We start from the raw sequence: 26,692 nt of genomic DNA on the forward strand, positions 1-26,692 counted from the left end.
TAAATTTATATATAATTGTTAACAATTTACGTCATAATGTGTATAATTATAATATATGTACACACATAAGTGCTCTCATGTGCGGGCTGAGTTTTAATCGGATTTTAACTTGGCATAATTCAAATCCGAATCACATTTGATTTGGGCCTAATAATTAGACCTAAACTTTGTCTAATCCAGTTAAGGTTTGTGTTTAAATAGCTTTTTCTAGATCAAGTTTGGGCTGGCCCGATCTCATTGATAGCCTTAGTCTTTGTGCGGAAAATCTCATTATCAATTAGTTAATTGATAGACAGCGGAACAAGCAGTACGCTGGTTTGATTGATTGATTGATTGCCTGATCAAAAAAATGTTAGCCTAATTTGAGATTTCTTTTGAACCCATCTGGAGTAAACCAATTTTGAATCTTGTGTTACTACATCCACTTCAACTATAGCGCGTGAGGAGAAACAGAATAATTTGGCGGCATCACTTCACCACCACTCCAAAGCTTTCTGCACCTATACATTATGTGCGGCAAACGAGTCTATTAGTAGTCTGTAACTGTCCACTTCTTTTCTTCTGTCATCTCAATCAAACGCAACGCCTCCTTTCAGTTTTCTTCTTCTCTCGAGCCTCCTCCTCTGCCCATAAATTCTTCACCCGTTCTCTCACTCCTTCAACCCCGCCACTCGCCCTTTCTCTCTCTAGAAAGTTCCTGACTGAGAGTTTGGAGTAAGAAAATATGAAAGCTTCCTTGAAAGGAGAGGACATTCCCAGCCACGTCACAGCTTCTGCCGGTGATGATCGCCGGTTTCTCAAATCCGTCCACGATAACGTCCACGGAAACATGTACCTCGATCCGGTAATGCATTTATTACCGAATTTCCTTTTTCAATTCTTTTGTGAAATTCCATCTGGAGCTCTGTTTTCTTTTTTCCGCATGCAACGAACTCTAATATAGCTCTGTCTTTTTCTTCTTGTTATATTTTTCTTTTCTCTTCTTTTTTGTTTTTTTGATGAAGTCGTTACTTTCGATAAGGCTTGATTTCGTTAGCGGACCGGCACCGTGTTTACGTATTTTGATAGCGAAAACGAGATTGAAAATTTTTTTTGTAAGAATACGAGACTTTATCTGCTGTTTTATGTATATATATTCGATGTTTCGGAGTTAAATGCGTTTTCTTCTTATGAATAAAGAAGCGTATACCAGTTCATTCTGTTCGTTCTTGGAGAGTTCTATAATTCGCTTGGACAGGACAGTTTGTTTGAGGTTTGAGAAGTTAATTTCAACAGACTGATTTTTCCTCTTGTTAATTTATTTACTACCGACTGCCTCAGAAAGACAGGATTCATTGTTAGCTGAGAATTGTAATTTTATGTATTTGAATGACCTATTCCTTGAAATAAAATAATTTTGGTGTCGTATTTGTGAATCGAGTTTGTAAATGTCATTATTAGCTATCATTTCTTCTAATCGTACTTTTCTTTACCGCACTTATTAGTTTACTCGGGCACCAAAACATTCTTTAATTAGGCTGTGCGTAGGTTAAATTTTTTTCTGTCTGAAGAAATTACGTCATTTCAAGGCACTGTTGACTTGAAAATGGTATTGCTTCTGCATAATATAATTTTTAGTTGTTTTAATTCTTTACCGGAGCAGGAATCAACTAATAATCTTTTATTGCGGACAGAATTTTGAAGGATACAAGTGTTTGACTGTTCTTTTTTTTTTTTTTTTTTTTGAATTGTGTATTTTGGTGATCTTGTAGCTCTCTTTGAAGTTTATCGATACTGAACAGTTTCAGAGGCAAGTTTGATTTACTTTAGAAGCTATGCTGTTTCTATTATTTGACTGCAGTACGCATTTGACTTTTGGAAGTAACTATTTTGTGATTATTGTACGCACAGGCTTCGTGATTTGAAGCAGCTCGGTAAGTCAGGCATCCTTGCTAGTTATTGGATCACTAGTATGAAATTGAGGTTAGCGCTGTATAAGCTGTTGAGTAAACCGGACTTGAAATTGATCAATGAGCTAAAAAGAGAGGAATTTCTCTTTTGGAAGGAAGTATTCACATTAATCTCTATCATTTACCTTTTCCTTTTGCCATTTACTGTACCTGAGGCTTCTTTACGTGATTGGAATTCGGATTTGCACTATTACTGTTTAGAACATAAATGCCATATAAATTTTGATAGGGAAGGGCTTCTTTTTATGATCTTTATTAGTTTCTTATGAATATGTGTTTCTTACCATCAGAAAGCACGTTGATGCCACGATCTTTTAAGCTGTATGCATATGGAAGCAGCTCGGGACATTATTTTATAACTTCCTTGATTGTCAAGAAATGTCTATTTTCTGCTCTCTTGTTGCAACACAGAACATTTATCAATTTCATTCCCTTGAAAGTTGGTATTGATATGTGTACAGAGATCACATGTATAGATGCTTGTTTTCATGTCCAATAGATGTTGACTTGAATTTGTCCCTTCTTTCTTGGTTAGAACTTTTGGATGTACAAGTCATCAAACTGTATAGGCCCAGGGATGTGTTTTTGATCTCTAGTTGCACTAGCCTCTATTCTGGACTTTGATGAACTGTATACTCTGTTTTTTGGAATATACAGCTCTGCACTCTCCCACATAAAGCCAATGCTTCCATTTCAAACCACTAGTTTTACTTGCATTTGGAAAACGAATATTCATAAAGGACAAAAATGTATTGCGGCTGGAAAATTTTAACCAAAAGTAATATGTTTATGTTTTGGAAACCTTAACTGTAGAATCTTATCGACTATAATTGGTCGCGCTTTTGTTGATTCAACTAATATGCTTTGAAATGCAATCATTTAAACTATTCAGTAAAGATTTTCAGTTATCCTCAATTATGGATCCCTTTGATTGGATGCTATTGATGGCTGAATGTTAAGCTAGGGAGCACAAGTCACGTACTTAAAATTCTCTCCTGCTGCTAGGAACTTGATTTCTTGACCCTTTCTTGTTTATCTGTATCATCTTCGTACATACCACTTATAGCCTGTAAGAAAATAGTCTTTTCATTTAGATATCCATCCAGAGGCTAAACTTCTTGAATTTGTCTAAATATATTGCAAGCATAATTAGGCAAAACAGCTTATCAGAAACATCTTCCCTACTTCTGTTAACAATTGGATTTCCAAGATTTAGGTTAGCAATATGTTCCTTTGCAGCATTAAAAAAAAAAACAAAAAACTGACCAAAAATTTTGAAGGTAGTTGAATACTTCTGCTGATAATAATGACTTGCAGAGTCATGATTTTGATGGTTCGAGTCAATTTTATCTGAATATTTCCTACGTCTTGTCATGTCATAATTGGGCATATCCTATGTCCTACCACATTCATTGCTGGATGTGTTTGGAATTCAAGTTGAGATAGTGGCTTATTTTCATTTGTTTCAGGTATGACATACTTGGTTTATCCAGGGGCTGTCCACTCTCGTTTTGAGCATTCGCTTGGGGTTTATTGGCTTGCTAACAAAGCAATGGATAAACTTAAAAGATATCAAGTAGAAATTTTCTCTATCCCATCATTCGCATTGTGGTTCTTTGCTAAGTCCTACTAGATTTACATTCACTTCATATGTAGGGCTTGGAGCTTGGTATTGAACAGATTGATGTTCAGACAGTAAAATTAGCTGGTTAGTATGGTGCTTATTGTAAACACCCCATATCCTTGTCTTCGTTCACCCAATTGGAATTTTTCCCCATATCCAGGATTACTGCATGATGTGGGACATGGGCCATTCAGCCACATGTTTGAGCGAGAGTTTCTTCCACGAGTTGTTAATGGCTTAAAATGGTGCTCGTTTCCCCCTCCCTTCCATTCAAGATAGAATTTCTGCACTGAATTGAAAATTTATTGTGTCTCTGAAATTGCCTCTATGGCTGTATCATCCCTTCGCGTTAGAGTGGTGCATATTCATCTTTTTAAAAGTCCCTCTTACAGTGATTTACCTTCTGATGAGCTGAATAGCGTAAAAGTTAACCTTGGATATGTTACATTTTGTATCTATGTTTGTACAGTTTTTAGTTCTTCTGCTTGCTGTGGTAATATATGACTTTTTGGCATGGAAATGGCCGTTAATAGATACTCCATTTGTTACACAAAGTCAGTGTTGCTTGACAGCATGTGGTAACCTTATTTTAGGCATTTTAGCCTTTTCAATCACAGTGTTCTTCAGCCTGGTCTGGTTACAATGCCTGTCTGTTTGGTCTAGTTTTAGATGAGGACTTTTAAGTGATGCTTATGGTCATATGGAACAACTCCTTTATGCAAGTGAAAATCTTGCAGGTCACATGAAGACATGTCTTTGAAGATGACAGATTACATTGTTGATGAGCATAACATTGATATTGATCCTGAAAATCTTAAAAAAGTCAAGGTTTGAGAAATGTCATTTTAATTTTGTTATGTTCCTCTTTACTATATTAGATGCGCTATCTGCATTAATCATATGTGACTTAATTTTGAAGTTTTGAGCTTCAAAAATTTGTATCAGATGTGACATATTCTAAACTCTGGAAACTTTCTTCCATCAATTAATTTACCTAACTTCCATTGAATTTGGATAACTACTTTCAGGACGTCTTTCTGCCTGATAGTAGTCATAATGTTCTTTTTGGCCTCTTTAATTAATAGTGATGGGTATTTATATGGATGGGCTGTTCCATGAAATCTGCTTATTTATGACTGTATACTGTGTCAGGTTTTGTTTTGCTATTTTTATGACATGCTATTTTTTCACTCTATTTCAGGACATGATAAATGCCTCTGAGCGCTCCATCTCAACAGTAAGTCTTTGACAGGGGAAAGATTTCCATGGATGTAGCGTTGACAGTGCTTATTAACAATAGCATGTGCATCATTCTTAGTGATTGCTTTTATCAAAATTAATCTGCTTTGTAGAGCTTTAAAGAGAAGAGTTTTCTATATGACATTGTTGCTAATGGACGAAATGGAATAGATGTTGACAAGTATGTTTTCCATCTTGAGTTCTATTTTCTGGAGCAACTGCTGATCCTACCAGCATTTTGAGAATATTGAATTATCTGACTTGTTTGTTTGACAGATTTGATTACATATCTCGTGACTCCCGTGCTTGTGGCCTAGGGTGCAATTTTCAGTTTCGGAGGTATCGCAAAGATTTAGACACCATTCTTAGTTCATTTTTCTCTGTTTTCTTTCTTCAGTTTTGACGTGATATAATGGTTTAGATGGTACTTCATATAAAACTGGAGTTGGGGTTTACTGGACAGCAATCTGGTTTTGTTTCCCTTTGACCGTTCTTTACATGTAGGAGTTCTATTTGATAAAAACCAGTACTCAAGCCTTTCTAACCCCTAAGATTTACTTTGCGAATTTCAGGCTTTTTGAAAATATGCGAGTGATAGATGATGAGATTTGCTATCGAGCTAAGGAATGTGGGTGATACTAGATCTTTTTGCTGACTAATTTATGTAACAGTTCATGTGGTCTTTGGCTGAACTTTTTTCCTCTGTGATCAGATCTTACAGTCCACAAGTTATTCTCTTCAAGGGCCGATTTGCATCGGACTGTCTATATGCATCCAAAAGTGAAGGTGCCAAATATCTTGGTTGTCTAAATGTCAAAGTGTGGCATGTCGGTCAAAGTATTCATATCTGAATTCTGATCTACTCTTTTTATTCTGTTTTTCAGGCAATAGAACTTATGTGTGTTGATGCCATGATAAAAGCAAATGATTATCTTCAGATTGCATCGTTCATTGATGATCCTGCTCAGTATTGGAAGGTCACTTGAGTTGCTCGATCCTTGCATTAACCTTAGATTGTGGTGGCTTGTGTTCAAAATTTGAGGCAAGTTGCTCTGATCATTGAATTGCAGTTAGATGACACAATACTGAAAACCATTGAAACTTCTTCCCACCAAGAATTGAAGGAATCCAGGGATTTGATCCTTCGCATCAGGAGAAGGGATCTTTATCAGGTATAAATGTGTGAAGCATGCCTTGGAATAAAGTCTTCTGTACTAAATCCTGTGCCTCTTCATAATGTCAAGTTCTGGAACTGCTGATCCATGTTTCTACATTTGACAGTTTTGTAACCAGTTTGCTGTTCCAAAGGACAGATTGGATCACTTTAAAGTAGCAACTCCACAAGATATAGTTTGTTCCCAGGTAATTCTTTGCTACTTGATTACCTTTCAGTCTTTGGGATAAAACAGTGAAAATCCCTAAAGGATATTCTTTAATCCAGAGATCCGGTGGTATTACATTGAAAGAGGAAGATATAATTGTGACAAATGTGAAGATTGACCTGACTCGAGGAAGGGAAAATCCACTTGAAAGGTACATTGAGGAGTATTTCAATGTTGGATTGCATGACTTGATGATGGATCTATGAAGTTGACCTCAATTTACAATTTTCTTTCTTCTGTTCTCATGTGCTATGTTCTTCACCAGCATCAAATTTTTCGAGGTAATGCTACCCCCTTTTGCATCCCCAATGAAATGAAACTTGATGAATTTGACTTTTTACCTTTATTAAGCTACTTCCACCGGTACTTTAGTATGTTCACTATTTGGGTAATCATAGCTACTGGTCATCTATGTGGTAATACTTGTGTTTTGCTTCTATTCACATAATTAAGTAGTTCCAAAGCCACCATACTCATTATTATACACGACATATAAAAGATTGGCAGGGTGGATTACTGAAACCTCTTGGGATAACGAATTTATGTAAATTAAATCTGGATGTGTTGATTATAATTGACCAAAATTCAGTTCTTGACATACAAAATGCGTTTATTATCTTGAGGAGCTGAACAGGTTGAAAACTAGCGTCTTTTCTTCTGGTACTTTTATCTCAAAAAAAAAAAGAAAAAAAAAACCACTGACGTTATGAATGCCTCCGCTGACCTGCCAAAGGGAACCACCAATGACATTATCTAACCGATTCTACCTCTTTTCAAACTGTGCTACATTCTCTGCAGAGGTGTTGTCTTTTAAAGCAGTATTTGTTGTCCCAGGACTTTGCGAGCACTGAGAAATTCTCTATTAAGGATGACCGGATCAGTCACTTGCTGCCTGCTTGCTATCAAGACATGATAGTGAGGGTGTACGCCAAGAAACCTGAACTGGTCTGTGTCGAAATCACCTTCTCTTCCTTCTTTCTAGTCTTTGGACGACGTCTTCTGTGGTTGTTTGAATCCAAGAGATATGCTTAATGCCTGGAGTCCTTTTGTATCAAATTCAGGTCGAAGCAGTATCAGAGGCATTTGAAAACTTTCAGATGCGGACCTATGGGATGAAAACCCAAGTACATGGAACTCCCAACTCAAAGAAGAAACGCCAAAGGAGCTGAGGTTCTCAGTTTTGACTAATTCAAGTGCAGTACACGCTCCGCAGTATTTTAAATGGTAGATCATCAGTGTAGATAGTATGTCAAGGTAAGTAGGTGTACAAGTGCTTGTGATTTCTTACAAATGTCAAATGCACAGCCCCACGTGCAACAACTGCAATGTCTCTTTAAGAGTACGTATTCTTCAGCAAGTTTTATTGCTGCTCGCATTAGTGCTAACTGCTAAAAAGGATGCGATTGGTTGGCTTTGGTTCAGATAGTTGGACCAAACATTCCTCGTTAACACCTCACAGCGCAAGGGGATGTCTTTTATGATTTATCACTGAGATACGCAGAGATACTCTATCTTCCACTCAATTGCTCTTTTGTTAGTCAAAGTATCAAAAAGTGTTTCTTCTATTGCTTTTCGTATCTTTGATTTTGCGAGGATACCACTTCCTAACTTCTCTTGATAGATTGCCAACCGCTTACTCTTTAGTTTAATACAGTGAATGATCGTAGACTGCCGTAAGGTTGAAGAGTTTGGACGAAGGTTATATATTATTTGACTTATCTTATGTTACAAATGATGAAGATCGGTTTCCCCTACTCTGTGTCATGCCACATCGTCAAACGTAGTTGTGGGAAATGTTTTGCTGCCATAGTCCCTTGTAGTGACATGCAACCGGTTTTAGCTGGTTTCAGTTTGTTGGAATGACTGCAATTAGTAACCCAAAAAAAAGGAAAAGAGAATGAATTAACCCCAATCCCGAGCCCCCGACGGGTTGCTCGGGTGGTCGTGTAGCCCTTATTAGGGTGAGAGGCCTGGGTTCGATTTTGAGCTCAGTAACTTGGCGTAATTTCCTGAGGATCAATGGGGCCTGCTCTCCTCAGGGTTGGGGGATTAGTCGGGTGTAGGTCGGACACCCCCAACTGAAAAAAAAAAAAAGAATTAGTACAATTAGGAATCAGTAGTCCCATGATGGAAAAGAAGACTGCAGTTGTAATCACTCCTCTGATAGGGATGTTATTGTAGGGACATTCTAAGGAATGTCGTATGCCATGGTTACACCTACGTTCTCATCCTGATTTATCCTTCGAAATTATTAAAAATACTAAATTTCTGGAAGTGACGAATCAGCAACTTCTTTGGTGGTTTCGTTTGCTTAAGTTCAATTACTCTGTAAGATGGGGAAAAAACATGCAAATTGATGGAAAAAGAATCGTTCCTGTAACTTGAACTTTGCAAATTGTTTATCTTAAAATATGTATGGTTATTATATTTGGCAGAAATTAGAAGCTGCCAAGCCATTATAAACGTAAATTTCGAACTCCAATTTGCGGCCATCACGTCATTGTATTAGGGGTTTGCTTGCCTATGTGACTCCCTAAGTAGGGTTTCAAGTGTTACTTTTTTTGGAAAATTGAAAATTTATTCAGAAAGTATCTAAACACAAGGGAAGGCAATAAATACAGGTCTATAATTTGATATTATTGTAAATTAGGGAGTCCATAAGACATCCATTACCAATATTCAATCTTGAGATACGATAGAACATGTCTAGGATATTTTCCAATTGGATTTCACAACACAAACCCACAAGAAGAAATAAAATCTATAATTGAAGGATATTCTCCATTTTTCGAATCAGAAAAGCAAATTTTTTTGATATAAAATCCAAAGAAAGAATTTTGCTTGATCAAGAAGGCGCTTGGCTGCACATATTACGAGTACAGTTTACTGCTAATACCTAAATAAGGAGGAAAATAACAGATAAAATTATTATTTGTGCGCAGGAAGAGATTTGTGAAAATGGAGGACTCCATGACGATTCACACAATTTTATCAGTTGGAGAAGATGGAGAACATCATGAAGATCCCTTCCAACGCTTACCAGACGACTTGATAATATTCCATATTTTTGGAAAAATCTGTGAGGCCAAGGAACTATTGAAGTATTCATTGGTTTCCAAGCATTTTTCTTCCCTGGTTTACAAAACCGAAACTATTTCCTTCAAGGTCCCTCGTCGCCATATGCATAAGCTACTCAGGGATCCCAATCTCATGACCCGGCACCCTCTCTCTTTGCCCCAAAAAATCCTCAAATCGGTAACCTCTCCTCTGGTGTTCGTGGTCCGTGGAGTACTGTCTTGCTGCATGAACATGAATACGTCCAGGCGGCGGTCCACATCCATGGATCTTGAACTTTTGGTCGATTTCATCGCCAAAAATCTAGGGAAGTTCAAGTCCATGAGATCACTGGATTTGGAAATCGATTATCCCGGGTACGACAACTTCAGGAACGATGCACTGGTCCAGTGGAAGTTTGACTCCAAATCCTCTAGCTTTATATTACTGGTTGCCAATCGACTTCTTGAATTAGATGCTAATAATGCTCATCTTGATGACGATTTTGACTACGAGGATGTTGTTTCTGGTGATCTGGTTATGTACATCGGAACTTGCTTTCATAGACACATGGCGGTCGTCGTCTCTTTTTGGACTTCAATGATGGAAAAGTTGGTACCATTCTTTACAGAATCGCTTCAAAATGTTGCGGTCACAGATTCAAAGAAGCAAGGTAGGGCTGAGATCGGAGGAAGTGATCTTGCTCGGATGAGGAAATCGAAGAAGTATGTTCCCAGGAATAGAGGGTTGAAGGTGAGGTTCTGGTATGCGCCGGTGATTAAACTGCCCTCTTCCGGCTCAGCTGTGAAGATGGTTACTCTTGTTATTTGCAAACCCAATGGAAGTTCGAATCAGGATGATCACTTAGTAGTTGAAGAAGCTTTTCGTGGGGAGGATAAAATTTACGCTGAAGCTGCAATGGAAATGCTCAAGAAGAAACCTGATCACGAGGGTCTTTTGTGCCAAGTAGAAATTTGATTTCTGTTCTCTTTCTTTTAGGAGTTCTAAATTCGCAGCATCTATTATACTAATATTTAGGCCATCATCAAGGTTGACGTTTTAACTCCTCTTTTCGAGCTGCAATTTCATAAGTGGTATTTTTTTTTTTTTTTTGGTGGAGGCAAACCAAAGTTATGCACTTGGTTTATTTGTGATCCTACTTAGTTGTTCCACTTGGTTGGTCTATTGCAATACGCCAGCCGTAGACTTATGGTCTTCAAATTTATTATTTAGGCTTCTTTGTGCTTTGGAAGAAAAGACAGAAAAGGAGCGCCTCCTCTGTCATTGAAGAGAGCTTAATAAAACTAGAATTTAAAAACACACATTCTTTTCTGCCATACCCTTCCTTTCTATATCTACACTTTGCACAAGTTTCAATATTAATGACACAAATTATCAATGCATCGAGAGTTTGAATTTAAAATGAAACTAGAAATAGAGGGAAGCGTGGATTTAGTCTTCAATTTATATCTTGGATAGCTAAATTTTTAGTTGATAGTAGCATTTAAAACTTATGGGTAGCACAAAAGCTGAATAAACAAATGGCCTGCAATAGGCTTAAAAGTGAAACGAAGAAGCCATGCAAATGTAGCGTCCGCAGTCAAAATGAGAAGTCGGGTCTTTCTGGGTCGATCAAACACGGGCGCACTATCCCTAAGCCCAGAAATTGAGGGGGCTATGTTTGCAAGTGAAAAATAGAATGTATGGGTTCCCCTTCTTGGAGTTCTCAAGTTGATTGATTGAACATTTTAACCCAAGCAGCAGTAACTCATATTGAAGCTCCCAATGCAGCTTGAAATTGGGCAGGCACCCTAAGCAAGGGGGCATGGATTTCACCAGGCTTCCCAAGCTGACCACAGGCTGCCATCTGATCATCCCCTCTACTCCATCGCAGGAAAACTATACACCCCGCTTCGGCAAGAACATTACGAAATTGAATCATCTTGTCCTCTTTGGTTGGTTTAAACCGGGATCCACAATGAGGATTGAAAGAAATGAGGTTAATCTTACAAGGAATGCCCTGTACAAGATCGATTAATCTCTTGGCGTCCTCGGTACTGCCAATAGAGATGTGTTGTGATGTAAATCTGGTTAGGAGAAGATCCAAATTGTATGAAAAGGACTCGAAAAATGAAAATTCCAGCAGCTGGAAAACATGCTCCATTTAAAACACACCCCGCAAAAGACGTTATCAAACAGTACAAAGACAGCAGCAGGAAAATTATTTACCTGTCGTTCACTCCTGCAAGCATTACATATTCGAATAATACTTTATAGTTCTGCCTAGCGCAAAGCTCTTCTCGAAGGGTTTCAAGAAGCAATCCCAACTTATATTTGCGATTGATTGGCATGATCCAATTTCTGACCTGCAAAACATGTTCATTATTGCAAATAACAGCATCCATACCATGACCGTTCAGCAAAATAAGACTTGGAATACCTCATCAGTTGTAGCATTCAGGCTAACTGCTAATGCACAATTTGATTCACGAAGGAACCGCTTTAGCTGGGGAACAAGCCCGCTGGTTGAAACTGTAACCTTGCGAGGACTGAAATGAAGTCCTTGCTCGTCTACCATTATTTCTGAGGCCTTTAAGACATTTTCAAAGTTGTGAAGTGGTTCTCCCATCCCCTGCATATATCAGTTTATTTAAATAATAACTAGTAATTCAGAAGAGGCTATTGTTGCCTCACATGGTGGGAAAATGTTTCAAAACAAACATTAATAAGGTAAGGCAGGTAAACTTTGAGGTCAGGAATGCATAAAATAAGTTCCCCAAGACAAACAACTCGCCCACCTATAGGCAGGGAACAAATTTCGTAAGTTGACAACAAATATACGCCTACCATAAAAACCACATTGGTTATTGAGCCTACTTCACTTGACAGCAAGCGGCGAGCCAAAACAGCCTGCTCCACAATCTCAGCTGTAGATAAATTTCTCTGCAAACCCATCCTACAAGATTTCTTGAACAATTTGAAACATCCTTTTCAACAGTAATTACATAACAAGGATACAATAAAGATGAAAGAGCTTGCCTGCCTGTGTAGCAGAACTGGCAATTCATTGCACATCCCACTTGACTAGAAACACAGACAGTGGTCCTACCCCTTTCACAAGGTATTACAACAGTTTCTATAATCAACCCATCTTCCAACGTGAATAAGATCTGTTAACTCCTGTGAAACTTCACGTGAGTGAGATGAGTCTCGAGAAATTTAACACAATCAGAAAGCAGCCTATGTGTATATTACAGAAGAAGCATACAAATTGGCTAGACTATTTCTACCTTCCTAGTGCCATCAGATGCAGTATGGATATCTTTTAGAGACAGCGCCTTAAAATCAGCATGTTCACCTAACATTTTCTTAAAGTCCTTGTTCAAACCTGTCAAAAGTATCAGCATAAATGGCAATAGGAAAGCAAAGCAGAGTCTGCACACACACACACACACAAAAACATAGAGGCCTTCAAAATTCCGATTTTATAATGCAAAAGACCAAAAGTAGAAATTATAAAACAAACTCGAGGAACAGTAGGCCAAATTAACAGTTACAAAAGTAACTCAAGGAACAGAAAAAAAAAAAGGAAAGAAAACCTTCTAGTTCCTCGTAACAGCTTGCCCAGACATTATTTCCATATAGGCGCTTCCATAGCATCAAAGCCTGACCTGGCCTATATCCATGTGATTGAACCCATTTCTGGTAAATTACGTTGAAAATAAGCACAAGTAGAAATTATAGCAAGAGATTGGCACAATGGTCGAAACTACATTCCCATTGAAATGCAGAAGCAGGAGAGGGATTGATCATTTAGTAGTCAATTACACTTTTGAATAAACAATACCCTCAAAATAAAGCAAAGACAGGCAAACGCAAGCAGTCATGAAGTGTAGTCACCCATACTAAGCCTAGGACCTACCATACACCAGGAATCATATGTCAGTTGCGAATCAGGAAGAGCATTCTATTTTTCAATCTTAGAAGCAAACAGTACTACCTACTCAAGCTTCACCACTGATTTTGTTAGTTACACCTTCAGCACCCTAATGCATATCACATCTTCATTCAAGGAGACCAGAGATATCAACGTGCTAACGGACCAGTCAAACACCAAAAACTAAAAGACGCTTAAGATCCATTGAAGGCCTGTTTGAGCACGAATTTGAGTATCCAAATACTATGGTTTTGCCGAGAAAGGCAAAAAGCTAACCACAGAGCTCTGATGTAAACATTATTGATAAATCAACAGGCATTTCAAATCAGAGAGCACCACTGCTATAAGATTAATTTCTTTCCCCATTTAGGACATTTTAATCCCTATTTCTTGCTCAATTGAAATCACATGCTTGCACGACACTTACCCAGAGGAAACATCAAATCCTAAAAGCTTAAGAATAAGCTACAAATCCCATCTTTTTAGCCTTTCTATTCTCATTTTTTTGCTACCAAAGCTATAGATGCTACTCAACCTCACCAAAATTCCATCTTTATCTAAACACCAACCATACTTCACTCATCCTAACTAGATTCATCGCCGCCACCACTTGTAAAAGTTGTTAACTACAGTCAAAAGCAAATTAAAATTTAAAATATGAAAAAAATACACTAAAATACAGAATTCAACAGCTGGTTAAGTCGAAGCTAAAGTATTTGCACATACTTCAACTTCAGGATACGTCAATCCCTTCAATATCACCTTTGATCCCTTCTTGGGACTTTCAGCTTTCTTCTCATCGTCCCCTACTAACATTTCCCCATAAACAAAAGGAAAAAGCATTAAATAATCAGAAATTCAATCTTTAATCATACAAGAACAACCTATATTGAAAAGGGTTGTACCGGGAGAAGTAAAAAGGTCATCTTGGTGAAGGGTAGAGGGTAAAGGGGCGGCAGAGGAGTGAGTTGAGAAAGATATACAGCGTGAAGATGGACCTAAAAATTTTGTAAGAAAGGGGAAGGATAGAGGTGGGCTTGCAAGGAAATTGGTGGAGGAAGAGTGAAACTGAGTGGCAGCCAAATGAAGCAAAGAACGGCGGGCAGATAACATCCCAACTCGCCGCATCCACACACTGCCGCTCAGCTCCATGCCTTGTTTACGCTACAGAAGCAAGCCGAGGCCTTTCAAAGCCTACATGTGCTAATTTTACATGTTTGTAAAATTTCTCTTAGGCTAAGTTTGGGAGTTTAGGATAGAAAAGAGAAAAAGGGAAAACAAAGTTACGAGAGAGAGAAGAGAATGAGAGAAGAGAAGGTATTGTTATGTTGTTTGGGAGTTTTGAGAATTAGTGGAATGATTTTGGATATAAAAGTCATTAAATATTTATTCATGATATTTTTAAGGATAAAATAGGTATTTTAAAAAAACTTTCATAAGGTTCCTCCAACTTTCTCTCCAATTTGGAAGGAAAAATTTTAGTACTATTTATTCTCTTGAATCCTTCTATTTCTCTTCTTTTCTTTCCTAATAAAAAGGGTTAATCACATTTTATCCCCTTAAAGAATACTCCTTTTATTTCTCAGTTTACCTCCTAACCTTTAATTTTGCTCACTTAACCCCTTTAGGACAAAATTGCCCTTGTATTATTTTGACTTTTCATTTACCTTGTTTTCCTTTCTTTTATTTCTTTTTCTCTTTCTTCTTTATTTAATTCTTCCTCTTTTCCACAAAAATTTTCACCTTAATGATTGAAATTAAAAAAGAAAAATGGTAGAGATCTATTTTCTCCTTAAATGATTAAAAAAAATATTCAAATCACTTTCCTAAAATACAATTTTTTTAGCCTTTCAATTCTTTTAATTTTGGGTTTTCCTCTTTCCTTTCTAATTTCTCATTTTATTTCCAAGAAAATATCTTAAAATGAAATTGTGACCTGATTAATAATCATCAATTGAAATTTGTGACACGTGGCATCATACAAAAAATCAAAATTAGTTTTTGATGCCTTTTTTAAACCTTCACCCAGAAATATACAATTACAAATTCAAAACAAAAATTTTCGTTGAAATGAAATTTCTATTGGGAAGGATGAAAGAGAGAAGAAAGAGAAAAAGAAATAAAGAAAGGAAAACAATTTCATCTTATGATATTTTCTTGAGAATAAAATGAGAAACTAGAAAGGAAAGAGGAAAACCAAAAATTAAAAGAATTGAAAGGCTAAAAAAATTGTATTTTAGGAAAGTGATTTGAATATTTTTTTAATCATTTAAGGAGAAGATAGATCTCTGCAATTCCTCCTTTTTTATTTCAATCATTAAGGTGAAAATTTTTGTGGGAAAGAGGAAGAATTAAATAAAGAAGAAAGAGAAAAAGAAATAAAAGAAAGAAAAATAAGGTAAATGAAAAGTCAAAATAATGCAAGGGCAATTTTGTCCTAAAAGGGGTTAAGTGAGTAAAATTAAATATTAGGGGGTAAACTAAGAAATGGGATATTCTTTAAGGGGATAAAATATGATTAACCTAATAAAAACTAACAAACGAACGAAATGTTCAATTTCTCCTCTTTCCCTTTCTTTTCTCTCCAAATCCTCCACTCCCAAACGAAGTTCAGGACAATTTCAAAACAACAGTTACTTAAAATTCTCTGGTCCATCAGAAAGTGAAATAAGATTTTACTTGAAATTGTTTTGAAAGATTTCACAAAGTTACAAACAAAAGCGTTTGTAGTCCAACGGTTAGGATAATTGCCTTCCAAGCAATAGACCCGGGTTCGACTCCCGGCAAACGCAGATTGTTTTCTGGTTTTGAACTATGATTTGCTTTCTGGTTTAACTCCTTGGGATAGTGCTTCTGAGACAAAAAGTATCGAAATTCAACATTTTGATCTTAAATATGGCAAGGTTGCAATATCGCAACGGATCTTCTGTGCCACTTCCTATCCCACTTTTTATTATATTGCTATTTCTCCTATATAAACATCACGTTTTAGTTCTTTTTTGTTTCATTAAGATCCAATAACTATTAATTGAATGAAAAATAATACAGTAGCTTCAAAAAAGCAATATATAATAGAAAATTAAAAAATACAGTAGAAAATTCATTAAAAAATCTCATTTTTTATGCATTTTGGTTTTTTGAGTTTGTTAAATTTTGAGTAATAATACAGTAGCTTCAAAAAAGCAATATATAATAGAAAATTAAAAAATACAGTAGAAAATTCATTAAAAAATCTCATTTTTTATGCATTTTGGTTTTTTGAGTTTGTTAAATTTTGTGTATTACTCAATTAATAGTTATTGGATCTTAATGAAACAAAAAAGAACTAAAACGTGATGTTTATGTAGGAGAAATAACAATATAATAAAAAGTGGGATAGAAAGTGGCACAGGATGTGAGACAGAAGATCTGTTGCGTTGCAATATGCCCAACAACAAAAAGTAGTAGTAGTAGTAGTTGCCCATAAATGCTCGCTGAAATTGCAACTTTTGCCTGACACGACTTCTTGTTATAAGATATGGAACTTACAGAAAAACATATTCCCATGAATCCTTTGGCTGACGTAAGAACAACTTGCGTCTCAATTAAACAATGGAATCACCAGTTTCTAATAAACAAATTAATATTTGCATCTAAGAAAATATTAACAAATCCTGAAAATATTGGCAAGTCATCCAAATTGTAAATTGTTTTAGTTAATCTGCTCAATCCACAATCAAGGGTTCTTCATCTTGATCCTCAACTTCCTAGCTATATGAGCTGCTCTGGGATGCACCGGCCGCTTGCTAGGGTCACTCTGCTCCACCTCTACCCAGTTGATAACTTTTAATATAAGTGACTGGGGAACTTTGGAAGCGTCCATTTCCTTTTCTGCTTTTGATTTCTTCAGGCCTTTTTCCAAAGCTTTCTCTAGAAAATCCATAAACCAGTTTCCTGCTTCTGTCTCTATCTGCCTTCCCAATTTGATTGTATTGGATAGGCTGCTGCTGCCAGAAGCGGCAGCAGCAACAGGTTTCCTGTTTTCATCATTCTCTGACGAACATTTTCTCTCCGAAGACACTTTCTGGCTGAGAATTGATGATCTCAAATGCTTCCCAAGAATTGATTTCTGATCACTTCTTTCTGGAAAGACAGCAATTGATTTGTAAAGTGCAGCTCTTCTTTTAGAGGCAGTTGACTCTGAGTTCCGGGATTGGTCTACATTGTGCATTATTTCATGCAAAATTGGGGTCTTTTCTTCAGAACAATTTTCACCATTTTCTTTTGATTCTACGGTTGGCGCTTGAGCAACTTCACTCGCTGCTTGAATAGACACCATTTCTGCTATTGCTTGAGCAATCTGGTTATGAAACTCGAGAAACTGATCAAAACAGCGTGATGGAGCATCTGGCCTAGCAGATTTGTTCAGGTTTGAAAACATCCTACAAGATTAGTAGGATTAGTATTTAACTACAACTCATAGGGATCAATAAATTCCAATTCAATCAGAAGATAATTATCTCATACTTCAGATATCGAACGAGATTTTCAGTGGCTGAAGCATCTCTTAGTGCTTGAAGTGCTATCTTCTGGGCCGCCTCCCTTTGTTGCATAGCTTCCTGATAGGCATATATCAGTGGCAATGTTAGTACATAACGCCCTGTATAAAATAGAGCACGTTTTGAGTAATGGAGATGCTTGAATTAGGAAGTTTACCTTCCCGAGCATGCTAAGCTTTCCGGGTAAATTCATGGGAAGACTGGTACTATTGGAGGCTGAATCATGAGACTGTGATTGTGCCGGTACAGAAATTTTCTGTGCATCTCCACCAACATGGGGAAAAGCTGCTTGTCTTGCATTCCTTAAATTTGGGGGCGGAGTTGAACTTTTCTTTTCCTAAGGTAGAACAATGAGTATCGAAAAAATTAAACAAAAGAGAGAGATATTAGGCCTTCTGCAATCTGTCATGCAACTAAGCAAAGAAGAATAATGTACCTACAGCTGAGTTGAAGGGACTTTTTGGTATCCTCTGTTCTCTATCGCAGACGCTTTTGCTCCTGGGAAATTTTAGCATTGAAGGGGTAAAACAGCTTTTTCGAACCAACGAAGGGGTTTCTCCTTTTGAATCCATCATTTTGGACAACAGGGCACCACCAACAGATGATCTTACGGCTGAATTTGCAGTTCCATCCTTCGCTCTGCCTCGAATAACCGGGGACATTGGAAAATTGCCCCCAGATTTAACAGAATTGGGCTTGTCTTTCACTGGTGTACATTGATCGAAATCCAAAGGCACTGGCTTTAAAACCAGGGGTGAAGAAGCAGCTGCATCTGTCCCATTTGGCCCTGTACCCCAAGACCCTCTTCTTGGAGCAGAAAATTTAGGATTGATTTTCTGCTCAAATTTCTCTCCCTTCTCTCTTAACCCCATTAGGTTCAGAGTGCCAACTAATGGATGTCTTCCTACACTAATTTGCACCTTTTTTTGGGGAACAGGTGATCCATCTCCAATTTTCGCATAGATAAATGCCCCATTGCATCTTAAACTCAGAACAAGGTCCAACGATCAAAAGGTCCTTAACATAAATCGAATGTGAAGAATCTGAAACCTTGATGAAAAACCCGTGCTTGGGCCAAAGATTCTTCTCATCAAGATCTGCAGGGACGATATCAGTAACCTGCAAAAGTGAACTCCTATGCTCATTCGTGGGCTTGACCCCTGAATTCATCCCATTTAGTAGCTTCAATAAAATTCCTGGGGCTAATGTAGCCATAATTTCTTCAAGAAATCAAGCCCAAAAGAGTAAAGAACAGTAAAATTTTCAAGAAACACAATCGCTGAACAGCTGTGAATTTTCGTGATTAAAATTTTAGCATAAACTGTAAAAATTCAAGAATGGCCCTGAAGAGAATAAAAAGTGGAACAATGAAGAAAGTAACTTCAATATATTTCATATACAATAAAATAAAATATAAAAAAAAAAAGAAAGAAAGAAGGAAAACCAAGGTTAGGTAGAATTAAAGAGAGCTTCAAGGGAGAAGTAATTCTGGGTTTTACTCAATTCACAAGAATCTCGTGAATAGAAGACGGGTTTTGAATGAGCGACTTAATGATGATGTGAAGAATGAAGAAGAGGAAGGATAGGGTGGCTAACGGGCAAGTAGGCGGCAGAAGGGGCCAATATTTTTAAATTTTGCTTTTCTGAACGTTGGGATAACGGTCGCATGTCGCTGGTGTGTCACGCTTACACGTCATTCTGGCTTTGTAATAAGGGAATGAGTTATGGATATTCTACTTTTGCTTTTTGCTCTGTGGGTTCCCCTATTACTTTCCTTTTGATTAATATATAGGGAAAGCAATTTTGCTGCGGATTTCTACTAATGACACTTTAATTTCTTTCTCTTTTTTTTTTTTTCTTTTGTTCATGAATCATCTCATTTGGCCCCCTAAAATATGCAAATCTCCTGGAGCAGCGGAGCTCTTCATGAGCTATTTTTGTTTAGGATAATTAATTCTTCAGGGCATTTCAAAAGTCTTTTTTTTTGTAGCTGTCTTGAAATATATACTGTGAAAATTCATCGGCGTTGTCTTTGAAATGGCTCAATGGAAATTCCAAAATGGTTGAACTATTACTTTCAATCATTGAGAAGGGTTTGGATTTAGTACATGGCCTATTAGATGGGATGATAATTCGTTAGATTCGGTTAATCTTTTATGTTAGGGGGGAAATAGATTCTCTAATCCGATTGAAGCAATGTCGGACAAGTTCTTACTATGTAGTTGACGCCATAACAATTAGGATTAATAATATTTTACACGCTAGCAACTTTATATATGCATGCAAAATAAAATTTAAATTTAAATTAATATTAGGTGGCGTGCATTTCAGGATGTTAATGTATTATACACTGTCGGTATGCACAAAATTAATCCTAACAATTAATGTCTAAAGTTTTTTTTTTTTTTAAATTAACGCATAGAGGTTCAGTTGCATAGTTTTTTAAGCCCAATTCGGCCATCAACCCAGCAAAGGATCGGCTCAGCCGGTTAATGGTTTAACTGGGATTCAACTGGTTGAACCGACGAATTCTATGATACGATGAAATAGTAGCAAATAGATAAACGGTCCATTAAACACTGGAAAGCCTTGTACTCCAGCGCTACTTGCCTAATACTAATAAGTTCGACCATACTAATCAAGTTATATGTTACGTGTTCAAAATTCAAATTACAGCTATCGTGAGGCCCAGTCAGCCCTAGCGGCTAGCGGGACCCAAAAAATGAAAAGTTAGGATCGAGTGCTGCATGTCATTGAGCTAATCTTACCGTTTTCATTATGCCTTTTTTCAAGTAAAGTAGACTTTTCCGCCTAATAATTATTGTAGCACTTTTTGTGATATGGTGTATGTGAGATAAAAAGGTGATTGAACATATAAAAAGACGGATTAGAAAATGTATTTATGATGCAAACAAAATATTATTTGGGATAAATTTACTATCCAAACAAACCCAACGTTATTTCGCTTCGACTTGTTTTTATCATTTATGAGCTGCTGCTGGTTTATTAAACGTCAGATTGAACTTTACCGGGAAACACCGCAGGAGCAAAAGCTTCATCCAATTAAACTGAGCAAAGCATGCCGATCACCTCACGAGCTCGGATGTGGCAAATACTTTTGTAGGTTCAGACTTATCGATCTTCATTCAATTTCTACTATTACTGTTTATCATATTATCATACATCATTATGGTCACGTAAAAAACTCTACGTAGTTTACAAATGAGACTGGAGACTAAACTTACACAGCTATTTTCCCTAAAATACAGGCATGGATTCCAAAAGGATGACAATCAGATAATAGCGCAAGAAGCATGCTCTTTCCATATGTTACAACATGTAGTGATATCATCAAACCACTTAAAGATCCGAAACGAGACGATTCGGCTGCACCAAGCTTTGAAGCTCTATTCAAGCTACAAGGTTCAAAAGTTGAAAAATTACAGAAGTTGAACGCACATTGTGGGCTGCTTGCTTGAGAGAATGAGAGTCTAAATGGAAAAAGATAACCTAGCTTGTACGGTACCAATGTGTTGTTCCATTAATTCTGGGAAATTAAGAAAATTTGTGGAGATTATATATACATATATATATATATATGTGAAAGTAGTTATTTTAATCAGAATTGTTTCTCACTCCTACATGACATGCTTAATTGAAGAGAATTAATGGGTTATGGGTCATTTGGATTTTACCCATATTAAATCCTATTTGGATTATTATATGTTTAAAAAATTATCTCTAATTTTAAAATAACTTTAAAAAAATAATTAATCTTATTTTAATGATATTATTTTGAACAACAACTAATCTTTTCTTAATGATTCTGCTTTCTATCAAACTATTACATATAAAACTATAGTAAAACCTTTTTTCAACAATTATTAAAATCTTACATATCCCAAATTATTTCTTTTAACCACCATACCTTTGATTAGTATTCAAATTGTTCATCATTTGTTCCATGAATTTTGAATTAATTTTGTGAAAAAAGTGAATTAACTGTTACACTGATAGATTTACCAATATTGTTGAAAACTGAATATTTATTGATGAAGAAAAATGAAGTACTGGATTTTTTCTACTTAATTAAATATGAATATATAATTCTAGATTTATGGTCATTGTAAAAATTTAAATTATCTAAAAGAATATTTGTAAAAAAGGAATATCTATCAAGTTTTTGATATGGGATACATGATTTGATATATACTATCATATTATAGTAAAATTATGTAACAAAATTTTAAAATTTAGTAAATAATTGAACGTCTAAAATAAATTAATATTTAAAATTAATATAGATGAATATGTAGCATTGTTGTTAATTTTTGTATTTAAATTATTTATATTTGTATAAATTTACAATAAAAAAAAAAGATTGTACCAAGGCACGAGCAAAATTCTAATTCTAATTCTATTATGGGCTCATTGAACAGGCTGCAAATCCTCAGTCGCGAAGCCCCGCAGTTGCAATTCAGTCGCTTCGCTGAGACTCTTCCACGTGGAACCTTCACCTGACCAATGTCTTTTATTTCCCGATTAAAATCGATGTTAATACGGCTTGGCTCACAATAAAATTTTACGTAGAAAGGAAGGAAACAACAAAGACGGCTGCACCTTATCAGTCTTCTCTCTCCACCATGCCTTCAGCCAGAGAAGCAAAAGAGGGGAAAGATCTGACTGAAACTTGTAATAAACTGGACACGATGATAACCATTTCATTAATTGGCATGGTTTCGTTCTTTTCAAAGTTTGGGATCATCTTCACTAGAGAGAACAAGATCTGAGAGACATCCAAGTTTGTAAAAAATTTCCTCGCTTATAGAGAGAAGATTTAAGGAAAAAATAAAGGTGAGAATAAATTCCAAGATTTGTGCTTCTTCAAATGGACTTTGGATCACAAGCCTGAATTTTTTTTTTCAAGTCTGCAAACTTTTGATGCCTTTGATATTTATTTATACTATTGAATTTATGGATAAAGAAGATAGAGGTTTTCTCGTTTCTTCTCCTTCTGTGTGACAGATTAAAGAAATTTAATAAATTTCGATTTGAGTTAAAAGCTAATGGATTTAGTGGTTAAGGCTTTTTTTTTCCGACAATCAAAATTAATCTACTTTACACCTAGTTTTACTACTACTTTTACTATAGTCTATTTTAAGAGAGAAAGCTCAATTGAATCAATGAAAAAATCGATGAAAATTTAACTATCATCGAATCAAACGAATTCACTATACGGAGTTAAGGTTTAAGGACTACTTGGTTTTTTCACTACTCCTTGGCAGTTGATGGTTGATGTGTGGCATTTCGTGTAATCAGATAGTTGTTCGTAGAATTTCTTCTTGGATGGCCTTTGTACAAAATTGTAAACAGTAAAAAAAAAGGATGATTATAGAAACAGAGAATAACCATTCATCGTTGGGGCACGAAACTTTGTCCGGCTAAAATAAATCAGCGTGGAAGAGTCTCAGTGGACCGACCGAACTGCTTGCGACTGTGGATTTGAAGCCGATTGGACACGGTGTGTACATTTTGTACAGTTCCATCTTACGGCGGTCTCCTGAAGCAGTGGCACCATTATTAGGAGGATTTTTTTTTCCTTTTTCACATAGGGCTGTCCGGGTCTTACGGCCCGACTAATCCCCTAGGATCCGGGGAAAGGCATCCAACCTGAACTCCGAGCGAGGTATACCTGAAACCAATGTTTTGAAAACCGGATCGGACTGATCGGTTCGACCGGTTGAACCGCGAACCGGCCATGGCACCGGTCCGGTTCAATGACATTGTTGACTTTGCTAGAAAACCGGTCAAAGACCGGTTGAACCGTGAAAACCGCCGAACCGGATTGAACCGGCAGTTTTCCGGTTTTCAGCTTTCCTCTTGTTTTTTTTTTTTTAAGTTTTGCAAAATGCAGCAATCAAGATTCGAACCCAAGACCTTTGTAATAAAAGACCAATGTATTAACCGTTGCACCATCACATCTTATTAGTTTTTTTTGATAACTTATTTATATAAAGCAAACACTCATATTTCTTTTTTCCATTTTTCTTACAAAATCTCATCCCCTCATGGCTCTTTCTTTTTAATTTTCAACTCTCTCTCTCTCTCTCTATCCTCTTTTCTTTTGTCACTCCCTTTTTAATCAAACCTCTTTATTTTTAATTTATTGATGTTTTCTTCCATCTTTTAATTTTGTTTTTGTCCATTAAATTGAAAAAAGTTAAAAAAGAAATTTTTTTAACTCAAATTATTTAATGCCACAACCACTCACTTTTATCTTATTTTTTGTTTCTTATCAAGTTTACATTTCTATTTTCGATTTTCTTGATTTCCTTTGAACTCCAAATTTTCTTTTTTAAATTGCAATCTCTAAATCCCAAAACGTAAATTTAAATTTAAATTCATAATATCTAAATTCTCAGAGACATGAATTTTGTATAATTTCAAAATATTGTGATATTTTGGGGTTGGATTTAGATATAATTGAAATTGAGATGAAATTTATTTGTTTTAACTTATAATTTAAAAAATTTATTTTTAAAAATCCAAGTTATTAAAAAATAGTAAACTTTTCATCATATAAAATATTAAATTAGTCCATTACATGTCTTATTTTGTACATATATATATTTATATAAATTATTTTTAAAAAAATTCATTGAACCGAGGTTGAACCGGTCCGACCGGTTGAACCTCGACCCTTTCACTTCACCGGTTCAATTAACGGTCCGGTTTTTAAAACATTGCCTGAAACTCGAATTGTGATCGATATACTTAGGGGATCGAAACCACATGAGCTACCTCAGGAGGGGCCATTATTAGGAGGATAAGTCGTCCCTTTTGGAGTGTAGTTTGCTTGAAAATGACGCTGCCGAAAAAACAAAGTAAAATCAGACATTAGTACTCTGATATTTAATTGCTTTCACAATGTTGATGGAGACGGGAGAATTAATTGAATTTCGACATTTGGTTTATGTGCGTCAAATTTCATATGTGAGAGGTTTTCGTGAAAAGCTAACGTGAGACGCAATTTTTAATGTCTACTGACATTTCTCTTTCTCAAAAAAAAAAAAAAAAAAAAAAAAATTTCTGGTCAGATTACTGCTTTTCCAAATTAATTTTTGTTTGCGGCAATTGGTGACCAGTTTGTGAAATCTGAAAAGAGTACCACTAGTGATAAACTGATGCAGCATTGAATTGTGAGGTTGCATGATACCCTCAAGTCCCGCATAAATAAGCTCTTGGATCATGTACTCCAACTATAAATTTTAGTCTAAACAGTGCGAGTCTATGTTTTGCTATGTGTATGACTTGATTTTATCATTCTGCGGGTTTTTTTTTTTTTTTTTTTTTTTTTTTTTCATTCTGCGGGTTTTGATCACGTCTTTTTACTATATATGGGCCTGGTTGGGGCAAATAACGTTTATGACGCAAAATTTGTTGGTTATAAATTTTTTAATTAACAACTTTAGTTTACAATAATTTAAAAAATTTTTGAACTATACACTTCAAAACATTCAAAATTTATATACTTTAAAAATTTTTCCTACAACTTCTATAGTAAAATTTTAAACAAACACTCTAACAACTCATTTGCCAAACGGAGCCATTCTTTCAAAAAAAATTCCGGCCATTTGGCAAATGGGAGAAATTTTGAGGTTAAAAAGCAATTTACTCCCACTCAAAGCGGTTGAAAGTAATCAATCGAAAGGAGGTTGTTTCTCAAAGGGCCTCAAGGACCTATTTGAAAGTTTACCATCTTCATAGGGTAAAAGCATAGTTCTTTGAACTTTGAGGATAGCCGCTTCTTTTGAATTATTTTTTTTTTGAGTTTATTCGTCTCTATCTACGTCTATTTCTACTCTAACATATATTATGGGTGATCCAACAGTATCATAGAAAATCGATGGAAACTTCTACTCTAATCTATAGTAGGGGATGACCCAACAGAATCACGTAAAATTGATGAGAGCTAAATTACCATCTGATCAAACGGATGCAAGAGACACTCATATAAATCTAATAGAAATCACGTTAAGTGACGGCTTTTAATGGAAGGCAAGATTTGAATTATTGACCTCCGCTGTCAAGCCAGCTGCGTTTTGTAATAGTTGATGTTGCCGCGACCCAAGAAATCAGACAATGCGGCGCCTTTGGTACTATTGGTTGCACCATGTCCGACCCAGGTCTTGATTGGAGACTCCCAGTGACTCACGATCCAAAGAATCTATTGCGTGCCCCTCTTATTTGTTGATGAGATCTCTAGGTGACGATTATGAATGAAATCTTGTCCTTATAGGCGGAAAAATAAACATGCCTTGCCTTGAATCTCTATCAGCAATTCCTTGACTTGAGACTCTGGAGTCGTTCGGACAATGGGTAATGTGTGGTACATGAAGTTAAGTCTAATGTTACAGTATCCAGGCTGGATCCGTGTTTCTACAACTGTCAATTATGTTCTTTAACAAAAATTGTCCACATAAGGATTGCACGACATAATTGACAACACACCAATGCTTGGTATGCAAGATTCTTCTCATGCCATCCATAATTAATTTGGAAAGAATTTGTAATTGGTCATCCGAAGATAAAATTCTCATTCACACAGATCGAACTACTTGTAAAATTGAAGCACGCAGATTGAAATGATGTAATTAAAAATCCTTTTCTTTTTGTTGAAGTAAAAGGCTAAACTGAAAAAGCAAAGCAAATCCATCCTAAAGTTTTGCCTTGCATGTTATTCCCAAAAAAAAAAAACCTGTCGCACATTTGGACCGAAACAGCAGATTTTGTACCCTTTGCACGCACATTTGGTCCCTCAAATTACCCTTGTTAATAATCACTTCTAAGATAACGGTATACTTCATGTACATATTCATGATATCTTTGTTATACTTCAATTAGTCAAATATTGAAATTAGTGGAAGCCACTCTCCAATATGCATAATTGCAGATGTCAGGAGTCCAAG

The 26,692-nt window shown here is 36.1% G+C and overlaps 3 protein-coding genes and 1 non-coding gene across 9 annotated transcripts; 2 read left to right on the plus strand and 2 right to left on the minus strand.

The window, feature by feature from the left end:
* Positions 1 to 578: 578 nt before the first annotated feature.
* LOC113751775 (deoxynucleoside triphosphate triphosphohydrolase SAMHD1 homolog) lies at positions 579 to 7,725 on the plus strand. 4 transcript variants are annotated; one of them, XM_027295906.1, is made up of 19 exons: positions 579 to 844; positions 1,752 to 1,789; positions 1,891 to 1,913; positions 3,419 to 3,525; positions 3,606 to 3,657; positions 3,734 to 3,818; positions 4,311 to 4,401; positions 4,775 to 4,810; positions 4,926 to 4,993; positions 5,089 to 5,151; positions 5,385 to 5,440; positions 5,525 to 5,598; positions 5,697 to 5,789; positions 5,883 to 5,984; positions 6,094 to 6,174; positions 6,254 to 6,345; positions 6,460 to 6,475; positions 7,029 to 7,139; positions 7,256 to 7,725. In XM_027295906.1, the coding sequence occupies exons 1-19, from the start codon at positions 725 to 727 to the stop codon at positions 7,361 to 7,363; spliced, it is 1,416 nt and encodes a 471-aa protein (XP_027151707.1). In that variant the 5' UTR covers positions 579 to 724; the 3' UTR covers positions 7,364 to 7,725. The 4 variants fall into 4 exon arrangements, with proteins under 4 accessions (XP_027151707.1, XP_027151709.1, XP_027151708.1 ...); XM_027295908.1 differs by lacking the exon at positions 6,460 to 6,475 and having other exon boundaries at positions 7,256 to 7,347; XM_027295907.1 differs by lacking the exon at positions 1,752 to 1,789 and having other exon boundaries at positions 706 to 844.
* A 2,974-nt stretch (positions 7,726 to 10,699) lies between these two features.
* Positions 10,700 to 14,392, minus strand: LOC113754060 (dual-specificity RNA methyltransferase RlmN). 3 transcript variants are annotated; one of them, XM_027298380.1, is made up of 9 exons: positions 14,091 to 14,392; positions 13,912 to 13,991; positions 12,848 to 12,950; positions 12,539 to 12,636; positions 12,288 to 12,418; positions 12,096 to 12,204; positions 11,689 to 11,880; positions 11,478 to 11,614; positions 10,700 to 11,335 (listed from the first exon to the last, which is right to left on the minus strand). In XM_027298380.1, exons 1-9 carry the CDS (start codon positions 14,335 to 14,337, stop codon positions 11,017 to 11,019), a joined length of 1,416 nt encoding a protein of 471 aa, XP_027154181.1. In that variant the 5' UTR covers positions 14,338 to 14,392; the 3' UTR covers positions 10,700 to 11,016. The 3 variants fall into 3 exon arrangements, with proteins under 3 accessions (XP_027154181.1, XP_027154180.1, XP_027154182.1); XM_027298379.1 differs by having other exon boundaries at positions 13,912 to 13,994; XM_027298381.1 differs by having other exon boundaries at positions 10,700 to 11,305; positions 13,912 to 13,994; positions 14,091 to 14,391.
* A 1,513-nt stretch (positions 14,393 to 15,905) lies between these two features.
* On the plus strand, positions 15,906 to 15,977 carry TRNAG-UCC. The gene has a single exon. It is a non-coding gene; the product is annotated as a tRNA-Gly (tRNA).
* A 726-nt stretch (positions 15,978 to 16,703) lies between these two features.
* LOC113752695 lies at positions 16,704 to 19,222 on the minus strand. The gene is made up of 5 exons (XM_027296775.1): positions 18,729 to 19,222; positions 18,164 to 18,643; positions 17,881 to 18,060; positions 17,692 to 17,783; positions 16,704 to 17,606 (listed from the first exon to the last, which is right to left on the minus strand). Exons 1-5 carry the CDS (start codon positions 18,936 to 18,938, stop codon positions 16,901 to 16,903), a joined length of 1,668 nt encoding a protein of 555 aa, XP_027152576.1. The 5' UTR covers positions 18,939 to 19,222; the 3' UTR covers positions 16,704 to 16,900.
* Positions 19,223 to 26,692: the final 7,470 nt, after the last annotated feature.

This window comes from Coffea eugenioides, chromosome 11, assembly GCF_003713205.1.
Source record: "Coffea eugenioides isolate CCC68of chromosome 11, Ceug_1.0, whole genome shotgun sequence".
Classification (NCBI taxonomy): Eukaryota; Viridiplantae; Streptophyta; class Magnoliopsida; order Gentianales; family Rubiaceae; genus Coffea; species Coffea eugenioides.